This window comes from Arachis stenosperma, chromosome 8 (assembly GCF_014773155.1).
Source record: "Arachis stenosperma cultivar V10309 chromosome 8, arast.V10309.gnm1.PFL2, whole genome shotgun sequence".
Taxonomy (NCBI): domain Eukaryota; kingdom Viridiplantae; phylum Streptophyta; class Magnoliopsida; order Fabales; family Fabaceae; genus Arachis; species Arachis stenosperma.
Window position 1 is genome coordinate 53689840 of NC_080384.1, and position 20505 is coordinate 53710344.

The 20505-nt window shown below is 28.9% G+C and overlaps 2 protein-coding genes across 2 annotated transcripts; both read left to right on the forward strand.

Annotated features, from left to right (window-relative positions):
- Positions 1 to 743: 743 nt before the first annotated feature.
- On the forward strand, positions 744 to 4046 carry LOC130944127 (cytochrome P450 71A1-like). Its single transcript, XM_057872294.1, has 3 exons — positions 744 to 1283; positions 2098 to 2562; positions 3404 to 4046. The coding sequence occupies exons 1-3, from the start codon at positions 819 to 821 to the stop codon at positions 4019 to 4021; spliced, it is 1548 nt and encodes a 515-aa protein (XP_057728277.1). The 5' UTR covers positions 744 to 818; the 3' UTR covers positions 4022 to 4046.
- Positions 4047 to 9683: 5637 nt separating this feature from the next.
- Positions 9684 to 15320, forward strand: LOC130943470 (cytochrome P450 71A1-like). The gene is made up of 3 exons (XM_057871361.1): positions 9684 to 10223; positions 12287 to 12751; positions 14519 to 15320. The coding sequence occupies exons 1-3, from the start codon at positions 9759 to 9761 to the stop codon at positions 15158 to 15160; spliced, it is 1572 nt and encodes a 523-aa protein (XP_057727344.1). The 5' UTR covers positions 9684 to 9758; the 3' UTR covers positions 15161 to 15320.
- Positions 15321 to 20505: the final 5185 nt, after the last annotated feature.

Sequence of the window (20505 nt, forward strand, 5' to 3'; positions counted from 1 at the left end):
TTATTCCCCACTTGGCACAATATAAACCAACCAAGTTAATTCTCATTTTGACACCATACAATATACACAGCACGTTTTTTATTTTTTATTTTTTGGAGATGTACATAGCACGTTTAAAATACACCGTACCATATAATAATATACACCATACGTACAATAGATGACCATCATTGATAGTTCGCTGTCATACTATCGTACAAATTTATGTGCAAAAATGATTTCTTCATTTCTTTAATTTACTGCCCACTAAGATTTTTAATGGTAATAATTGATCAAATCTATGCATCATTTATCACATGAAAGCAAAACTATTTCATATAAAATTAAAATTAAACGATAAATCAATCATCATTATGTATTATGTATTTATATATTAATTTATATATTATTTTAGTTAAATAATTAACTACTAGAATAATTAAATTTATAATAGATAAATTAAATCATCAAATTTATTTATAATAATATATTAAAATATTTTTTTAAGATATCAAATACATTTTTTTAGTCATAAAAATACATTTTTTATACACAATAATTAATAAATAGTTAATTTTTTATATTTACCTAATATAATTGGATATAAAATAATTCACAAATTTTATCTAACAATTTCATAATTTACAAGAAAATATTTCTTAATATAATACTTTCTAAATGTAACACGATTTATGTATTTATTGCGGCTTAAAGTCTTTAAAAAGATAATAGCTTAACATTAATAATACCACACACGAATTATTTCAACACCATCTTGAGCATTATATTAATCAAGAGACCTCAACTTTTCTTACACACACAAAAACAAAAAAATTAAAATGGAACTTGTTCTATCATCAATTCTAGAGAAATTGCAACATCAACCAAATTCAACCCTCTCTACCATATGTTTCATAATCATAACCATTTTGTGTGTCCTTATTAAGTTCACAAGAAGAAACAACAAGTTCAATAAACTTCCACCATCTCCACCAAAGCTACCAATAATTGGAAACCTTCATCAACTAGGAACACTTCCACACCAATCCTTAAAAGCACTTTCTGACAAATATGGCCCTATTTTGTTGCTTCAATTAGGGCAAACTAAAGCACTAGTTGTGTCTTCAGCAGATATTGTTGAAGAAATAGTGAAAACACATGATGTTGCTTTCTCCAATAGAGCAAACACTAAAGCTGCCAAGGTTTTCTTCTATCAATGCAAGGAGATTGCTTTTGCACCCTATGGAGAGGAATGGAGAAAGAAAAGGAAGCTCTTTGTTCTTGAGCTTCTAAGCACAAATAGGGTAAGAATTTTGAATCACAAATAAAAACTTCTTTTTTATTCATCAAAAAAATTTACTTGATTTTTCTTTTATTTGTTACATATAAGAGAAACTAAAGAATGTCTCTAAAAACTTAAAGTTGATAAGCGTAGATATATAAATGGTTATATCTGTAAAACGGTTTTTTAAACAAAATGTTTTTTGGAGTTTTATGTAAATTTTTTTGTGCATAGGTTTTTTTCTCTTTTTATTAGTCTTATACTATTTTTTTTTTTGTTGAGGTTAACAATGAACTCTAAACTTTTAAATTCTAAAAATTCTAATACCTTATTTTTTGCAAAATTTTAAATTGATAAGAGAAGACAAATAAATAATTATATCGCTAATATTCTCACATAAGAGTTTTTGGATTTATATGAATTTTTACATAATTTTTTTTGGTTTTATGCTAAAAATTTTTCTTTTATAGTCAACAAAGATCGAAATCTGGACTTTTGGTCTATAAATTTTGATACTGTGATATTATATATATAAAATCACTTCTTCCAAAAACGTAACTTAATTTAATAGGAAAAAATATAAATAATTATATTTCTAATATATGCCTCATGCATTGAAATATTTTTATTTTCAAGATTAATAATCATCAAATTATAGACTTTTTAAATTATAAAAATTCTGATATTATATTATGAGCGATTTTTTTTAATTTAAGCTAAAGACGATATCACTACAAGAAAAATTAATTTTAATAGTGCATATAAATAATTATATATCTAATCATATCGTATAATATTTATATTCTTATTCAAATTTGTGTATCTCAAACATATAGGTAAAGCTCTTTCAACCCATTAAAGAAAATGAAGTATCAATGATGATTAACTCTGTACATGAAGCTTGTGCAAAAGAGTCCTCAGTGAATCTATCTAAGCTGATTATTACAACCACAAGCAACATATTTTATAGGTGCATTTTCGGGCTAAGGTTCGAAACTAGTGATGACGGTAGGAAAAGCATTGCTGAGGCTGTGAGGAAGATGCTGATACAATTTCCAAAACTTGGGGTTGGAGATTTGTTTCCTTCATTGGATTGGGTTGATGTTCTTACGGGTTTCATGTCAAGATTAAAGGTTACTTTTGCTGAATTAGATGAGTTCTTAGAAGGGGTTATTGAAGAGCATAAGAGAAAGAAAAGAGATGAGAATAATAAAGACTTTGTTGATATACTTCTTCAACTTCAAGAGAGGGACATGCTTGAGTTTGAGCTCAATGGAGATACCATGAAAGCACTCCTCTTGGTTTGATTTCAATTCTCTCTTACTTTTATTACCATATATATCCCTTTAAAGTAATCACTTTTTTAAGTAAATATTATTTATTTCTTCGTACAAATTAAATATGTTAATATTACAAGTGTGAGAAGTATATGAAATTAGTCTCACATCAAAAAAAGTAAAAAAAAGTAAGGAGTTTATAAAATGAGAGACCTATAAATTTATTGTCTTAAAATTTTGAGTTGGATGTGTTATCTTTCTCATCTTATATTCTATAACAAAATATAAAATCTTGGCAACGATTCCATGACTTAAAATAAAAATAAATACCATGAACCTCTTTTAGACAAAGTAATAGAATCCTTGTCCTCTATATATGACTTTTAAATGTCCATGCATGATTTTATATGCTCCCTACCCCACAAATGAAATTATTAACGTATTGTCTTTTTCCAAAATATGTTGTCTTCTTACAGAGCAATAATTATTAGATAAAAATAAAGTAATGTATTAAACATTGAATATAATTTGAGTATAATGGCGGTCTAAAATATTTTATATTTTTATAGTTAATATTTTATATTATTGGTGTATAAAAATTAAATTGTTAAACATAACATATTTATCTTTTTAAAAGTGTATCTATATACATGTATACAAGGAGAAAAAATGCAAAGATAATTTACAATAAATGCAAAGATTCTCAATAATAATAGTTAATTATTTAAGTGCTTAAATGCTTTATTATTATTATTATTATTATTATTATTATTATTATTATTATTATTATTATTATTATTATTATTATTATTATTATGTTAAGATAATTTACAATAAATTAATTATGCATCTTCCTTAATTGTAGGATTTGTTAGTTGCAGGAGGTGACACTGTTTCATCAACTATTGAATGGGCCTTTGCAGAACTTGCTAATAATCCAAAGATCATGAAGAAAGTTCAAGAAGAGGTAAGAAGAATTGTGGGTGGAAAATCCATGATAGAGGAAAATGATCTAAATCAAATGAAGTACATGAAGTGTGTAATCAAAGAAACTCTTAGATTACATCCACCAGGTCCATTTTTGATTCCAAGAGAAACATTAAATAGTGTGGAAATAAAAGGGTACCACATTCCCAAAAAAGTAACTGTATATATAAATTTATATGCGATTCATAGGGATCCTAAATTATGGGACAATGCTGAAGAGTTTATTCCTGAAAGATTTGAAGGTGCCCAACAAGTTGATTATAAGGTAAAAGATTTTCAATTGATCCCATTTGGTTTTGGGAGGAGGCGTTGTCCTGGAATTTCATTTGGGGTTGCTTCAGTTGAGTATATGATGGCTAATCTTCTCTGTTGGTTTGATTGGAAGGTTCCTAATACTAATAATAGTGCAATGATAGATATGAGTGAGATGAGTGGGTTGAACGTTACCAAAAAACAACCACTTTATTTGAAACCAACACCTTATTTAATTTGCTAAGGAATGAATGATCAAATTCAATCCCTGTCTGAAAAATTATTTGTTCTTTAAACTTATTTTCGAAAGATTTATTTTAATTTTTTGTTCTTCAAAAATTTTAAGTTAGTCACATTAATTCTTCCATCATTTTCATTGTTAATGACATAAAAATTTATTAATATAACATGTTAAATGACATCATATTGACTAAAACACATATTTATCAATTTTAATTGACTCCTAACATGATAAATTTATAAAATTATATTAAATAAATTCTAAATTAAAATTTTTTAAAAGTATTAAAATTGCTCAATTTAAAATTAATTTCACGTAATTTTATAGACTTATCATATTAACGGTCAATTCAAACTGTTATATATATATATATATATATATATATATATATATATATATAGTGTCACTTAATATTTCATTAGCAAATTTTATCGTCGTCAATAATAGAAGTAATAATGTGACCAACTTAAAATTAAAAAAAAAATAAATTAAATTAAAAAATTCTTTCAAAAATTAATTTAAATAATAAAAAAATTAAAAAACGAATTTAATCATTTATTCATTTGTTAAGTTTTTTCCTCCAATGGTGGAAAGAAATTCAAACGTGTTATTGACAATGTCAGCAAATTATTTCTCTGGGAATGATCATGAGAGTAGTATTTCCTTTAAATGGCGATTTAATTTACTTTTCGCCATATAGATTTTTTATTTTTGGAAATGTTTTTTGTTTTATGCGTTACTGTTTCGTATGTTTTATATTTGTAAGTACTATATTAGGATATCCTATGAACTTTCTCTTACTTGTACTCAAGGACGAATCTAGAGAAAGTGAGCAGTGTCTCGACTCTCCTAAAATTTTAACAAATTATATTTATATACGAAATATGTGTTTAAAAAATAAAAAATATTATATAATTTAATAATTTTATATATATTATTTTTTATTATATAATAAATTTATATTTTAATTATTTAATTCATTAATATTTTTTATTTGACTAATTTAATATTATACCATCAAATCTTTGTACTTTTTAAATTAATGTTTATATAATAATCTCTATATTTATTTTTAACAAACAATCATTTATTTTTTATATTAATATATTTAATATTTATATTATTATATTAATAATGACTTACGTAATTATATTTTGATAATAATGTACTTTAGATATTTTTTTTAAATATTTATTTTTCTTCTAAATTTATGTTGTTAAAAAAAATTTATAAAAATATCTTATATTCTATATTTTATAAAAGTACTGTGTCTTTTAAATAATTAATAATTTATAATTTATTTTCAAATTTTTTAAAATTTTTGAAAGAATTTATTTTAATTAATATGTGAAATTTTTTTGGATAATTTTCAAGTGTAATTTTTTTTTGGATAGTTAGTCACCAAAAAAATAACTATCCACCTAAAGAAAATGGTATATTTGAAATAATGTGGCCTTTAGTTTTTGTGGTGTATATGTATGGTGTGCTTTAACTCAAAGAAACCTACTTTGAGCATCTTTTAAGATATCCTGTGAATAGTTTGTAAGATTTGAATAGTAATAAATTAAATAAATAAATAAATAAAAAGACACTTAATAATATGACAAACCAAAAATTAATTCATGATAGATTGAAGTAGTTGGTCAATTTTTTTTAATTTATTTGAATATTTGCATAAATTTACTTTTTTTTGTTTTATCATATGCTATTTTTTTGGAAAGATAACAGGAATTAAATTTTAGACTTTTTAATCATAAAAATTTTAATGTTATATCATGAAATTATTTTTTTTAAAATTTAAATTGATATTAAAAAATATGTAAATAATTATATTTTTAATAATAACATATATGTATAGTTTGAAATTTTAAGATAAGCTTGTAGTTGCAGTTATATTATGAATCTTATTACACGGAAATGATATAACAATGTTCTCATTCTTATTTTTAACTGAAGCAATTATTATTTTAGAAAACAAAAAAATACATGAAATTAAATGTGACCTTCTAATACTTAAAAATATAAAATAATAATTATTAAATAATATTTAAATTACAAAAAGTTAAAATACATATTACATAATTTTATCACAAAATCAAAAAATATATTTTCATTTCTCTTATTTTTATTTGACAGCTACAATAATTTAAAAAATATTTATATAGCGTATTATATTAGGTTAAAAAGTAAAAAAATCCTAAACCTCTTAATATAAAACCTACTCTATTAACTAAATAAATAAAATTAAAATATATAAACTTAAATTAAATATTCTAACATTTAAAAAATATAAACTAATAACTACTAAATAATACTTACATATTTCATATCACAAACCACATAAAATTGGATTCACAAGAGCCACATGTACACAACAATTTGCTGGCTCTACTAATAGTCAAAATCATTATTCCAAAAGTGTCTATTCTCATACATAATAAAATTATACGAAAAATACAGAAAAGAGTAAGAATGAATGATCAATTGTCTATTGGACCATTGTAGAAAGTTCTCGACTATCGAAAAAATTTCGAAAAGGAATAAAATGAAAAAACATAAGATAAAAAAAAAATATCATATCCAACTCAAAACCTTAAGGTAGTGAGTTAACGGATTTCTCATCTTATAAACTTTTTACTCTTTCTTACTTTTTTTGATATGAGACTAATTTTATACCATCTTTATACTTACAACATTAACATTGTCTATGTTCTATTACTTTTTTTTTTAAATAAAATATAATTTTATTATCAGATATACAATACTATGTGTTCTATGTATATATATTCACATACATTATATGTTAGTATTGCCCTATCATAAGGTCTCATCCACCCCCTCCATCAGAACTCCACTACTCATTCCCCACTTGGCACAATAAAAAGCAACCAAGTTTATTGTCATTTTGACACCATACAATATACACAGCACGTTTAAAATGCTTGTGGCACAATAGATGATAATTGAAGTTCGCTGTCAAATATATGTGGCACATGATTTCTTCATTTCTTTAATTTACTGCCCCACTAAGATTTTTAAATGGTAATAATTGATCAAATCTATGCATTATTTATCACATGGAAGAAAAAATATTTCATATAAATTTAAAATTATACGATAAATCAATCAACACTATGTATTATATATATATATATATATATATATATATATATATAAGTTTATATATATTATTTTAATTAAACAATTAACTACTAGAATAATCAAACATGTTATAACTAGTAAAATTAAAAAATAACACTTTTTAATTAATCAAGAGTGTTGCTAGCGTAAAAAGTGCACTGCCCTAGTTGTTAAGGTCATGAAGATTGATTTGGGGAAGAAGATTGAATAAGCAACACTTATTGATACTAATCTTAAACAAAAAAATTAACTTTTGTTTTTGTGCATATGTTTATTTTAATCAAATCTTGATGATCATCTTTGGAGGTTTGGGTGGTTTTAATTAGATAGTCATCGTAATTCTAGTTGTCATTAAATTTTGAATTTTTAGCTAAACTTTTGAATATTTTTTTTGCTGGATTTTCAACATTTTTTAGATTAAGTAATTTATACTCTGAAAAATTTATTAGATTCTTATTTTGATTGTCAAAGAATCTAATTTATTCATCAATAAACTTTCTAAGTATATATGAATGTGCACATCATTTTTTCAAGCTGTAAACATATTAACATCAATGTAAGTTTTATTGTTTGTTACATCTATTTGGTTATAGTAATCCTATAGGTAATGTTTGTTTTCAGGTACTGAGACAGAGACTGAGAGACTGAGACTCAGTATCGTGTTTGTTAGTTCAGAGACTGGTACTAAAATTTCTGTCTCTGTCTCCAAAATTTCAGTATTTCAGTACCTCCAAAAAGTAGGGACACAGGGGACTGAAATTTTTAGAGATAAAAACTGAAACTTTAATAACATTTTATACCTAAAATACTTTCATTTCAATTAATTAATTCCAATTTTACCCTTTGTGCAAATTAAATTGGAGTTTCATTCTTGTTTCAACTCCTGTCTCCTATTTTGCACCAAACAGAATACTGAGATTTATTTCAATCCCTGTCTCTTAGTCTCTGTCTCTCAGTCTCAGTCTTTCTGTCTCTGTCTCTCCACCAAACGCTACCTTAAAGACACATCTATTTGGACCTGTATTTTTTTATCCTCCTCCTTCGAAATTTCCTTATTCTTGTAAAAATTCTCATAATCGGCAAAAAAAACAATAAACATCAATTAGAAAACACAAAACTAAACCCAAACAATCCCTTGAAGCAAATACAATCATCTAAATTTAGCGAATAAAGACAACAACTGAAACAGTTCCATTTTCACTACTAATATAGACACATTAAGCATACAAAATGGCACTATCAATAGTTTAATTTCTTAGGTTAACTGGTTTTATATCTAACAATTACCATAAACTAATTTTAGCAACACAAACCAAAAATTAAGACAAAGAAATATGAGTTAATTTAAAACCATAAGCATAATTTGAATGTAAAAGAAGCATTCACCAAAACAAAAGTAATACATAAATTAAAATATATAACAACTAGAACAACTTTTTAGAAATTTGGTTTTATCTTGGTGCTTATATCACAATGTAAAGGCATGATATAATTCTTATGTTCTACATATGTCCTCAACCAATGAAAAACTATGGTACTCTCAACTTTTAACTTTTTGAATTTTTAAAAAGGAATATATATAATGACAACTAGACACCAACCAAAAACTAATAAAAAAATATAAATATATAAGTAGTCAAAATATGAATATGTAAATTTTCATAATTTTATTTTATAGAAACAATTAGAATGAATTTAATAAGTATACAAAGTTTATTGTCATTTTGACGTACACCATACAATATACACAGCATCTTTACAATGATTGTGGCACGATAGACGACGACAATTGAAGTTCGCTGTCATACCATCGGACAAATTTATGTTAGTTGGTTATTAATTAATTTTTATTGGTTCACATGTATACTAATATATATAACATATTTTTTTTGAAAAACTAAGATAATAATTTAAATTACTAACAGTCTTTTTAAATATATGTGGCACAAGATTTCTTCATTTCTTTAATTTGCTGTCCCACTAAGATTTTTTAAATGGTAATAATTGATCAAATCTATGCATTATTTATCACATGAAAGCAAAAATATTTCATATAAATTTAAAATTAAACGATAAATCAATCAACATGCATTATGTATTATATATATTTATATATTAATTTATATATTATTTTAATTAAATAATTAATTACTAGAATAACCAAACATCTTATGACTAGTAGAATAATTAAATTTATAATAGACAAATTAAATTATAAAATTTATTTATAATAATATTTTAAAATATTTTTTAAAAAGATCAAGTACGTTTTTTAGTCATAAAAAATTACCTAAAAAATACATTTTTTATACACAATAATTAATAAATAGTTAATTTTTTATATTTACCAAATATAATTGGATATAAAATAATTCACAAATTTTATCTAACAATTTCATAATTTACAAGAAAATATTTCTTAATATAATACTTTCTAAATGTAACACGATTTATGTATTTATTGCGGCTTAAAGTCTTTAAAAAGATAATAGCTTAACATTAATAATACCACACACGAATTATTTCAACACCATCTTGAGCATTATATTAATCAAGAGACCTCAACTTTTCTTACACACACAAAAACAAAAAAATTAAAATGGAACTTGTTCTATCATCAATTCTAGAGAAATTGCAACATCAACCAAATTCAACCCTCTCTACCATATGTTTCATAATCATAACCATTTTGTGTGTCCTTATTAAGTTCACAAGAAGAAACAACAAGTTCAATAAACTTCCACCATCTCCACCAAAGCTACCAATAATTGGAAACCTTCATCAACTAGGAACACTTCCACACCAATCCTTAAAAGCACTTTCTGACAAATATGGCCCTATTTTGTTGCTTCAATTAGGGCAAACTAAAGCACTAGTTGTGTCTTCAGCAGATATTGTTGAAGAAATAGTGAAAACACATGATGTTGCTTTCTCCAATAGAGCAAACACTAAAGCTGCCAAGGTTTTCTTCTATCAATGCAAGGAGATTGCTTTTGCACCCTATGGAGAGGAATGGAGAAACAAAAGGAAGCTCTGTGTTCTTGAGCTTCTAAACACAAATAGGGTAAGAATTTTGATAAAAAAAGCTTCATTCTTATTCAAAATATATTCATCATAATTATTTGACTTTATATATATTTTATTTCATACATATAAGAGAAACCAAAGAATATTTTAAAAAAGGTCATGAAACGAGTTTTTTCAAAAAATTAAGTTAATAAGAAACAAAAGTTCTTTTTTTATTTTTTTTATAGGCTTTCTTTCTTTTTAATTGATCTTATGTGCTGGAATTATTTTTTCTAAAATTTTAAGTTAATAGGAGTAGACAAATAAATGTATATTTCTAAAATTCTTTCATGTAAGAACCTTTTTTAGAATTTGTATAAATTTTTACATAAATTTTTTTTATCTTACAATGAAATTATTTATGTTGCGGTCAATAAGGATTGAAATCTATACTTTTGAATCATATAAATTTTAATATCATAATACCACATGCATGCATAAAACTATTTTTTTCAAAAACTTAAAGATTTTAAAAAGAGATATATGAATAATTATATGTCTAATACTATATATCCCTTGTGCAAGAGTTTAGAGTAAACACCCAATCCGGTTCTTGTCCATTTTTATAAAGAACAAAGCGATCTCTGTAAAAAAAAAAGGGACACTTCGACCCTCGACCTTTTTATTTTGGGACAATATGACCTCCCTGTTAAAAAAATTATTTAAATAATAATAAAAATTGGTTTTGTGGGAATTTTATTTGCATTTTGTGGGGGTTTTAAACTTTCACAAAATTATTTTCAATAATATAGCTAATTACTATCACTACTACCATTACCTTCTTCATTTTCATTATTATGGCTCCTACTTCTATTATTTTTATTGATTTATCATTATCATTATCTTCTCTACCGTCATCATCACTAATACCAATATTATCAACATTAAAGTTCTTTTTTTCATTTTTTATTCGATGTTATTTTTTTCTTTTAAAAAGTATTTGTACTACAATTACTATTTTTTTGTGGCATCATTTTTATTGATAGTTTTTCTTCACTTAACCACCATTGGTGAAGAAATTTTTCAAAAACAAACTTATTAATAATTTGTAGAGGTTTAAAACCCCCACAAAATACAAATAAAACTCCCACAAAACCAATTTTTATTATTATTTAAATAATTTTTTTAACAGAGAGATCATATTGTCCCAAAATAAAAAGGTCGAGAGTCGAAGTGTCCCTTTTTTTTAGACAAGAATCGCTTTATCCTTCGTGAAAATGGATAAGGACCGGATTGGATGTTTACTCAAGAGTTTATTATTGGAGTTAGTGTCAATTTTTTACATAGATTTTTTTTCTTATTTTATTAATGTGATATTAAAATTCTTTCTTCTAAAGTTAATAATCATCAAACTATGAACCCTTTAAATTATAAAATTCCTAATACCATATCATAATCCATTTTTTCGAAAAATTTAAATTGACATGAGGAGATATCATTACAATAAAAATTATTTTTAATGGCAATAACACAATTATCACTAGATGTCTTATTTAACCTATATTTTTATAGTAATTATATATTTTCTGTTATTATTATATGTTATAATGAAAGGAGCTTTGAAGTAACGATTGAATTGTCTTCGTATATCTTAAGGTTAAGAGTTCAAATCATGGGAACAACTATTAATGTAATTATTAGATTAGGCTGCGTACATTGCACTCTTTCGATGTGACTATTTTCTCGATCCTATACTAATGCGAAATGTTAGAGGTTACTTTTTTTATTATTATATATTATAATTACATATATATATATATATATATATATATATATATATATATATATATATATATATATATTACGACCATTAAAAAGTTTTTTTTAAAAAGTTTTTTATAGATAATTGTATTATAATTGTCGCTAAATTTTTTTAGTGACAGTATAAGACAACTAATGTTTAATTGTTAGTAAATATATTAACTACAATTTTTATTGTCGCTAAAAAAAATGACCCCTAAAAATGATTTTTATAGTAGTGTATATAAATAATTATATATTTAATAAGATTGTACTTAATATTTATATTCATATCCAAATTCTCATTTCTCAAACATATAGGTGAAGTCCTTTCATCCCGTTAGAACAAATGAAGTATCAACAATGATTAACTCCATACATGAAGCTTGTGCAAAAGGGTCATCAGTGAATCTTTCTAAGCTGATTATTGTAACCTCAAGCAACATATCTTATAGGTGCATTTTCGGGCTAAGGTTCGAAACTAGTGATGATGGTCGGAAAAGCATTGCCGAGGTTGTGAGGAAGATGATGTCACAATTTTTAAAATTTGGGGTTGGAGATTTGTTCCCTTCATTGGATTGGGTTGATGTTCTTACAGGTTTCATGTCAAGATTAAAGGTTACTTTTGCTGAATTAGATGAGTTCTTAGAAGAAGTCATTGAAGAGCATAAGAGAAAGAAAAGAGATGAGAATAATAAAGACTTTGTTGATATACTTCTTCAACTTCAAGAGAGGGACATGCTTGAGTTTGAGCTCAATGGAGATACCATGAAAGCACTCCTCTTGGTTTGATTTCAATTCTCTCTTACTTTTATTACCATATATATCCCTTTATAAAGTTATCACCTTTTTAAGTAAATATTATTTATTTCTTCATACAAATATAGAATCTTGGCAAGGATTCTATGACAATTAGTAAAGAAAGAGAAGAAAAGGAGCAGAGGATTGAAGACACTTTGTTATTGAAGAAACATACTAACATATCTATAATCTTGAGTGAATAATAATTGTGTACTCTACATGTATATACTAACACTTAGTGTTATTAACAGATAAAGATTCCCAATATTAGTTACACCTAACACTATGACTAAGTCACTGCAGTCTCTGACTATTTGACTGCAGTTACACTATGACTTCCATTGCATATTTTGATTGAGATATCATTAGATCTCCATGTGGTAAGTATGTAGCTTCTAATCCCAAAAAGAAATTGAATCTGCCTAAATCCTTCAAAGAGAATACTTTGTGTAATTGAGAGATTAGATGCTGTATTTCTTGATTGTTGTTTCCTGTTACAATAATATATCATCTACATATACTAATAGGTAGATCATATTAGTGGAGTTATGCTTAACAAATAAAGATACATCAAATTTAGTGTTTGAAATCCAAATGCTCGAAAAGTGGCTGTCAAGGGCTTGAAACAAGCTCTAAGAGGTTGGTCTAAGAACTGGTGAGTATATTTGTTCATAATCCACCCCTTCAACCTAGTGAAATCCCTTGCCATCCAACCTGGCTTTATACCTCATGATTTCATCTTTTTGTTCTTTTTGATAGCTGGAGATAGATGGTGGTCTGTCCTCATACCAGATAAAAAATAGTAGAGTCAGTAGCATTGAGAGTAGGAGTTGATATGGAAATTTAAACTCATAAAAAATAACATGTCTTGCCAAGTACACCTTCCCAGTTTTAGCATGCACTTGTACCCTTTGTGGTTTGAATCATAACCAAGAAATAAGCATTTCACTTTTATAATCAAATTTTACTTTATTACAAGGTCTAAGAAATGGAAAGCAAGCCAAGCACAGCCAAAAACTTTATCTGGTTTTTGATTAAACAATAATTCAAAAGGGCTTTTGTCTTCCAAAACTGTAGTAGGTAATCTGTTAATGATGTATATTAACTATTAAGGTAAGCAAGGCATCCTCCCAAAATTGCATTGGGAGGGAGGCTGTGGCAAGCTCAGTGAGTGTGTGCACAAGCTTGTCTATGTTGGATACCTTCATGTGTAAGAAAATCAGTAAATGCTTTAGATGGAAATTCACCCCTTTTATCAGTTTCCATTAATTTCTTATAATTTGAAATGCTATGAGTGCCTGTGATTTATTAACCACAAGATAAATGCTAGTAAACTTGCTAAAGGCATCAACAAAGCTTATAAGACTGGATTATTGTTTGAATTACAAGAATTGGATGTAACATTCAAGATGGGCATGGCTGATTACGATGAAGAGAAACAAAATCAGAGGTATAAGAGGAAGTAGATTCATGAACACTCAAATTGCAGATTAAGGCAGTATTGTTAGAAACAGGTCTAGGAACTTTGAGATTGTCAAAGCCATATATTCTGTTCTTACAGTATATATACTAACACTTAATCCTATTAATAGATAAAGATTCCCAAGATTAATTACACCTAACACTATGACTAAGTTATTTATTGTTTAAAATAACTTTGAAATATTTATGTTAAGACTTAAGACTGAAAAGTGCTTAAATGCTTAATTATTATTATTCAATAAATTGATTATGCATCTTCCTTAATTGTAGGACCTGTTAGTTGCAGGAAGTGACAGTATTTCATCAACTATTGAATGGGCCTTTGCAGAACTTGCTAACAGTCCAAAGGTCATGAAGAAAGTACAAGAAGAGGTAAGAAGAATTGTGGGTGGAAAATCCATGATAGAGGAAAATGATCTAAATCAAATGAAGTACATGAAGTGTGTAATTAAAGAAACTCTTAGATTACATCCACCAGGTCCATTTTTAATTCCAAGAGAGACAGCAAATAGTGTGGAAATAAAAGGGTATCACATTCCCAAAAAAGTAACAGTATATATAAATTCATATGCAATTCATAGAGATCCTAAATTATGGGACAATGCTGAAGAGTTTATTCCTGAAAGATTTGAAGGTAACCAAAAAATTGATTACAAGGGGATAGATTCTCAATTTATTCCATTTGGTATTGGGAGAAGGGGTTGTCCTGGAATGTCATTTGGAGTTGCTTCTCTTGAGTATGTGATTGCTAATCTTCTTTATTGGTTTGATTGGAATGTTCCTAATAATAATAATAATAGTGCATTGATAGATATGAGTGAGATAAGTGGGTTGAACATTAGCAAGAAACAACCACTTTATTTGAAGCCAATACCTTACCAAGCAAATTCTTTCTCTCAGACTGTATCATGAGATTTCTTATTTGGAAATATGCTTTTTGTTTTATGTGTTACTGTTTTCTTTGCTTTCTTTTCTATGTTTTTTATTTGTTTTATGTATCACAATATTGTATCCTATCAACTTTCTCTCACTTGTACTCCTCAGCTTTTACCAACTATTTAGATAAAACTTGTAAAGCTCCACATATTATTATTATTATTATTATTATTATTATTATTATTATTATTATTATTATTATGTAGTGTTACTAAATTATGTTTCCGTATAATATTTTTATATTTTTTGTAAAAAAAAATCACAAAATATATTAATGTAGTATCTTAAAACACAATAATTTTATTTGTAAATATTTTTTAAAATATTTAAACTGATGATAAAAAATATATAAATTTATATCTCTAGCAATGACATAAATGTATGTTAAGTTTAAAGAACTAACAAAAAAATTAATTAATGATAACTAAATATTATTAGTGGATTAATAACCCGACTAAGTGTAATTTAATTTACTTAATGGTGCAGAAAATTAATACAAAGCATTAAGTCCAATTGGATTCAAAGTCCATTTCACTCATTCAAAGGAATAATAGCTCATCTCCAACGAAGAAGGAAAGAAAGAATCTTGGCTGGCCCAATAATAAACTAACAAAGTCCAAATGATAAAAAAAAATTTGAATGACTAGTATGAAAAAATAAATTTGGACCAAATAGAGGCAAAGGATCCAACCGGTGATTCAAGTCCATTCACTCAACTTGATTTTTAAGATTAATAACTCGCTAACTTCACCTTCTTTTCTCTCGCAAGGAGAGCATATTCTCTAGATAGCTAGAGCGACTACTTCAACAGGAAGCTGGTTCATCTCCGACAGCGGAGCTTTCGCAAAGAAAAAATAGAAATACTAACCAAAACTATCAGAAGTGTACGAGGCCAGGTCTCCTCTTTGCTAGGAAGTACTTCAAGCTCATGGCTATTTTAAGAGGAGAAGTTCTTCACCTAGATGAAGACCATCATGCCGGTGAGTTTCAAATAACAAAGAAGCTAGTTGGAAGACTTTTGACAGAGAAAAATGTAAACAAGATTACTGTTGAAAAAACAATAAAGAGGATGTGGGGTGAGCCTCAAGGATTGATCATCTCAAATATGGGCACAAACTCATATTTGTTCAATTTTAAAAATGAAGAAGATGCTATGAAGTGTTATGAAGAAGGTCCATGGAGGGTGGACGGGCATATGCTCAGCTTGCAGTGGTGGAGGCCAGAGCTTTCCTTTGAAGAGATAAGTTATAATTTCCTTGCTATTTGGATTCAAGTTCATGCTTTGCCTTTGGAGAAGCTAAACAAGAATATTGCAGAGAAGATTGGGGCCTCATTGGGTAGAGTGTTGGAAGTAGAAGATCCATATGTTGATGGAAATTTGCTTAGGAAGTTTCTGAGGGTTAGAGTAGAGGTGAATGCTTTGGAGCCATTGAAGACAGGATTTTGGTTTAGGAGAAGTGATGGTAGCTATTCAAGGGCGTCCTTTAAATATGAAAGGTTATGTGATTATTGTTATAATTGTGGAAGGATTGGGCATGATAAAAGAGGATGCAGAGAGGTGATAGCAATGGATAGTGAGAATTCAGGTTTACCAAAATATGGGCCAGACCTTTCAGTTCCGGAGCTTAGGTCTATTACTGCAGTGGCTGAAAAGGTGGGAATCAGAAAAAAGGGTGGTGGTAATAACAGTTCAAAAGGGAGTTCATCGGTGGCGCGTGGTGAAGACACAGAGAATAGCGAGTGGGTATGGGAAAGAGATAGAAGAGAAAGAGAGGCAAGTCAGGAGAAGGTAGATAGAGCCAGAGCTAAGGGTATAGGGACAGGATTACATGCTACTAGAAGGTTCTCACAACAAATAGGATTTGTACAAGTGGAGGAGGCCCCATTTTATCAGCAGGAGCAGCAGATGGAAGTAGAAGGAATGAGTGAGAAAAAAGATACCCAATTTCTCGAAAATGGTGATACTCAGCACTTGGAAGAAGAAACGAAAAAAGATAATGATAGACATGATGGGATTGTAGGAGAAGAGATGGATGGGAGTAGGAATCTTTTAAATGTGGAGAAAGGGCCTAGTGATATAGAAATTGGGCCAGCTTTGAATGGCCCACTTAACACTTTGCAACAGAAAAGGGATGGAGTAAAGCCCATACAAAGGATCCATAAGCAAAAGACTTCAATAATGCAGGAGGCGGATCACATAGACAGAAATGAACAAGTTGAGGAGATCTTTCACAAGAACCAAGAAAGTACAGATGGGCCTGGGAGAAATGATGAAGCATTAGTATTCAAGAGGGCTGATGTGCACCAAAATCCAACCAAGAACAATTTTCAATTAGGTAATGAGAAAAGGGAAATCAGGAGAACAAAGAAGAGTGAGAATGTGCAGAAATTGGATTTAGACAGAGGAGAAATTGGAGGCAATCAGGGAGGACACAAATTTGAGAAGATCCGAGCACAATGGAGCCAAGAAAAAATGCCAGAAAAAAAGGAAAAGCAAATTCATAGGACTGAAGATGGACGGAGTTACATTGTTGAACTTGCAGATGAAGAAGAGGAGGAAGAAAAGTACAGCAACCATGCAACCACAGTAACATATGAGTATGAGATTGACTTGATTCAGAGAATTGTTCATAGCTTAAGACTGAAGAGAAAAAGAGAGGAAGAGGCACAGGTACAATTAGAGGACATTACTGAAGCAGCGAATTACTTGACACAGATTCGGAGAACAAGTAAGAAGAGCAAAATGGTCCAAACAATTTCATGGAAAGGGCAACGAATGCGAGAAGAGCATGGCAATGAAGAAGCAACAGAAGATACGAAGGCTGAGGAGGCGGGCCTAATCATGCCCCCAACTCAACCATGAGCATCATAAGTTGGAACTGTCGCGGGTTAGCGGCTCCTGCGACAGTTTCGGAACTACATAGTCTATGTAAACAGATTAAGCCGACAATAATCTTTTTAATTGAAACAAGAGCAAAAGAAAAGACTGTAAGTAGAATTAAGAAGAGACTTCATTTTGAAAATGCCTTTTGTGTAGAACCCCGGGGTCTGTCCGGCGGTCTATGTTTGTTTTGGAATGCAATATATAAGGTTGATATTTATTTTTGGTGTGATAACTATATTAAAGCTCGAATTGTGGATAAAAAAGGAAATATGTGGTTATGTAATATTGTATATGGTAACCCTAATTTTAAAAAAAGACAAGAGCAATGGAGGGAGATCACGGTCAGTTGCAGAAGTGAAGGTGAACCTCAGCTCTTCATAGGAGACTTTAACGACGTTTTGAGTCAAGAGGAGAAGGTGGGACTGCATCCGAAGCCGCAAAACCAGGTCAGAGACTTCAGAAATTTTGTAGATTCAAATGCTCTCATAGATTTGGAATTGAAAGGAGGAGGGTTCACATGGTTTAGCAATCCAAGAAATGGATTTGTGACAAGGGAAAGGATAGATAGGGCTTTGGGCAATTGGCAGTGGAGGATGATGTATCCACATGCCTATCTTTCGTCAATGCCCGCTACTAGTTCAGATCATAGTCCTCTAATTTTATATTTGAACCCTGTGCATAATATTAGAAGGAGTTTTAAGTTTGAAGCTTTTTGGGCAGACCATGAAGATTGTGAGAATGTAGTGAGAAGGGGATGGAGTAAACGAGAACCTAATGGCTGTGAATGGGGGAGATTAATTAATAAAATCAAGAGTTGTAAGGATGAGTTAAGAAAATGGAGTAAAACTACCTTCAAACGGGCAGACAAAGAGATTCATTGTTTGAAGGAGGAACTTAAAAAATTACAAGCCTCTGATTTTTCAGAAGAAAAACAAGAGCAGATGCAGAATATAAAGGAGAAATTGGTTAATTTGTGGAGCCAAGAAGAGAAGTATTGGGGACAAAGAGCAAGGGTAAAATGGCTGAGGCTAAGGGACAAAAACACCTCTTTCTTCCATGCAACCACCATTCAGAGAAGAGATAGAAATAGTATTCAAAAATTGAAGGATGCTTCAGGACAATGGTTGAATAGCAAAGAAGAAATAATGGAACACATTGTTAATCATTTCACGAATTTGTTCACTTCAACAAGAAGACAGAATTTTGATAGCACCATTAGAAAAATCCCTAAGAGGGTTACAGAAGAGATGAATAACGAGCTGCTGATGGAAGTTTCAGATGAAGAAGTTAAAAAGGCAGTATTCAGTATGGGAAGTCTCAAAGCACCTGGACCTGATGGTTTGAATGGATTGTTTTATCATAAGTATTGGGATGTCATTAGCAAGGAAGTGTGTGAAGCAGTGAGAAGTTTCTTCAAAAATGGATACATACCGGAGTGTATTGGGGAAACTATAGTTGTATTAATACCCAAAACCAAGAACCCTGAAAGTCTTAACCAACTAAGACCCATTAGCTGTTGTAATTTTATTTACAAAATATTGGCAAGGGTCATAGTGTTAAGACTTAAGGGAATAATGGAGAAAATAATATCACCGATACAGAGTGCATTCGTGGGAGGGCGTCTCATTCAAGATAATTTAGTCATTGTGCAGGAAATATATCATAGCCTCAACAAAAAAGGTAGAAATGGATCTCAAGATATGGCGGTTAAATTAGATATAAACAAAGCATATGATAGGGTGGAGTGGGACTTCTTGGAACGGGTCATCACAGCTTTCAGGTTTCATGAACGGTGGGTAAGATTAGTGATGGAGTGTGTTAAAAGTGCCAACTACCAGTTCAAAATCAATGGGGACCTATCAAGGAAAGTAAAACCACAAAGAGGATTACGACAGGGAGATCCGCTTTCGCCCTATCTTTTTATTCTTGCAGCGGAAGTGTTTACTATATTAATGGAGGAAGCACAAAAAGAAGATAGAATTTCAGGCCTAAGAATTGCCCCAACAGCCCCAACAATTACGCATCTTTTATTTGCAGATGATTGCATTATTTTTGCCAAAGCAAAAGAAGAAGAGGCTTATCAGATAATAACAGTCCTTAATGAATATACAGAGGCCTCGGGGCAAAGAATAAATTTAGATAAATCTGGTATTACCTTTGGACATCAAGTCTCAATACAAACAAGAGTATGCATTGAAGAAATACTAAATATGTCATCGTGGGAATCCCCAGGAAAATATTTAGGACTACCTGCAATTTGGGGAAGATCTCTAAATCGGGCTTTGTCGTGGATAGAAGAGAGAATTTTGAACAAGCTTGAAGGATGGAAAGAGAGGTTACTGAACCAAGCTGGCAAGGAAATTCTGATTAAAGCGGTTGTGCAAGCCATACCAGCTTACGCTATGAATGTGATAAAATTTCCCAAGCAGTTTTGCAA

Excerpts from the sequence above, each read along its gene's own strand:
- LOC130943470 (XM_057871361.1), top strand. The coding sequence starts at position 9,759 with ATGGAACTTGTTCTATCATCAATTCTAGAGAAATTGCAACATCAACCA. Across the intron at positions 10,224-12,286 it reads AGCTTCTAAACACAAATAGG|GTGAAGTCCTTTCATCCCGT; the intron begins GTAAGAATTTTG and ends TCAAACATATAG. Across the intron at positions 12,752-14,518 it reads CCATGAAAGCACTCCTCTTG|GACCTGTTAGTTGCAGGAAG; the intron begins GTTTGATTTCAA and ends CCTTAATTGTAG.
- LOC130944127 (XM_057872294.1), top strand. The coding sequence starts at position 819 with ATGGAACTTGTTCTATCATCAATTCTAGAGAAATTGCAACATCAACCA. Across the intron at positions 1,284-2,097 it reads AGCTTCTAAGCACAAATAGG|GTAAAGCTCTTTCAACCCAT; the intron begins GTAAGAATTTTG and ends TCAAACATATAG. Across the intron at positions 2,563-3,403 it reads CCATGAAAGCACTCCTCTTG|GATTTGTTAGTTGCAGGAGG; the intron begins GTTTGATTTCAA and ends CCTTAATTGTAG.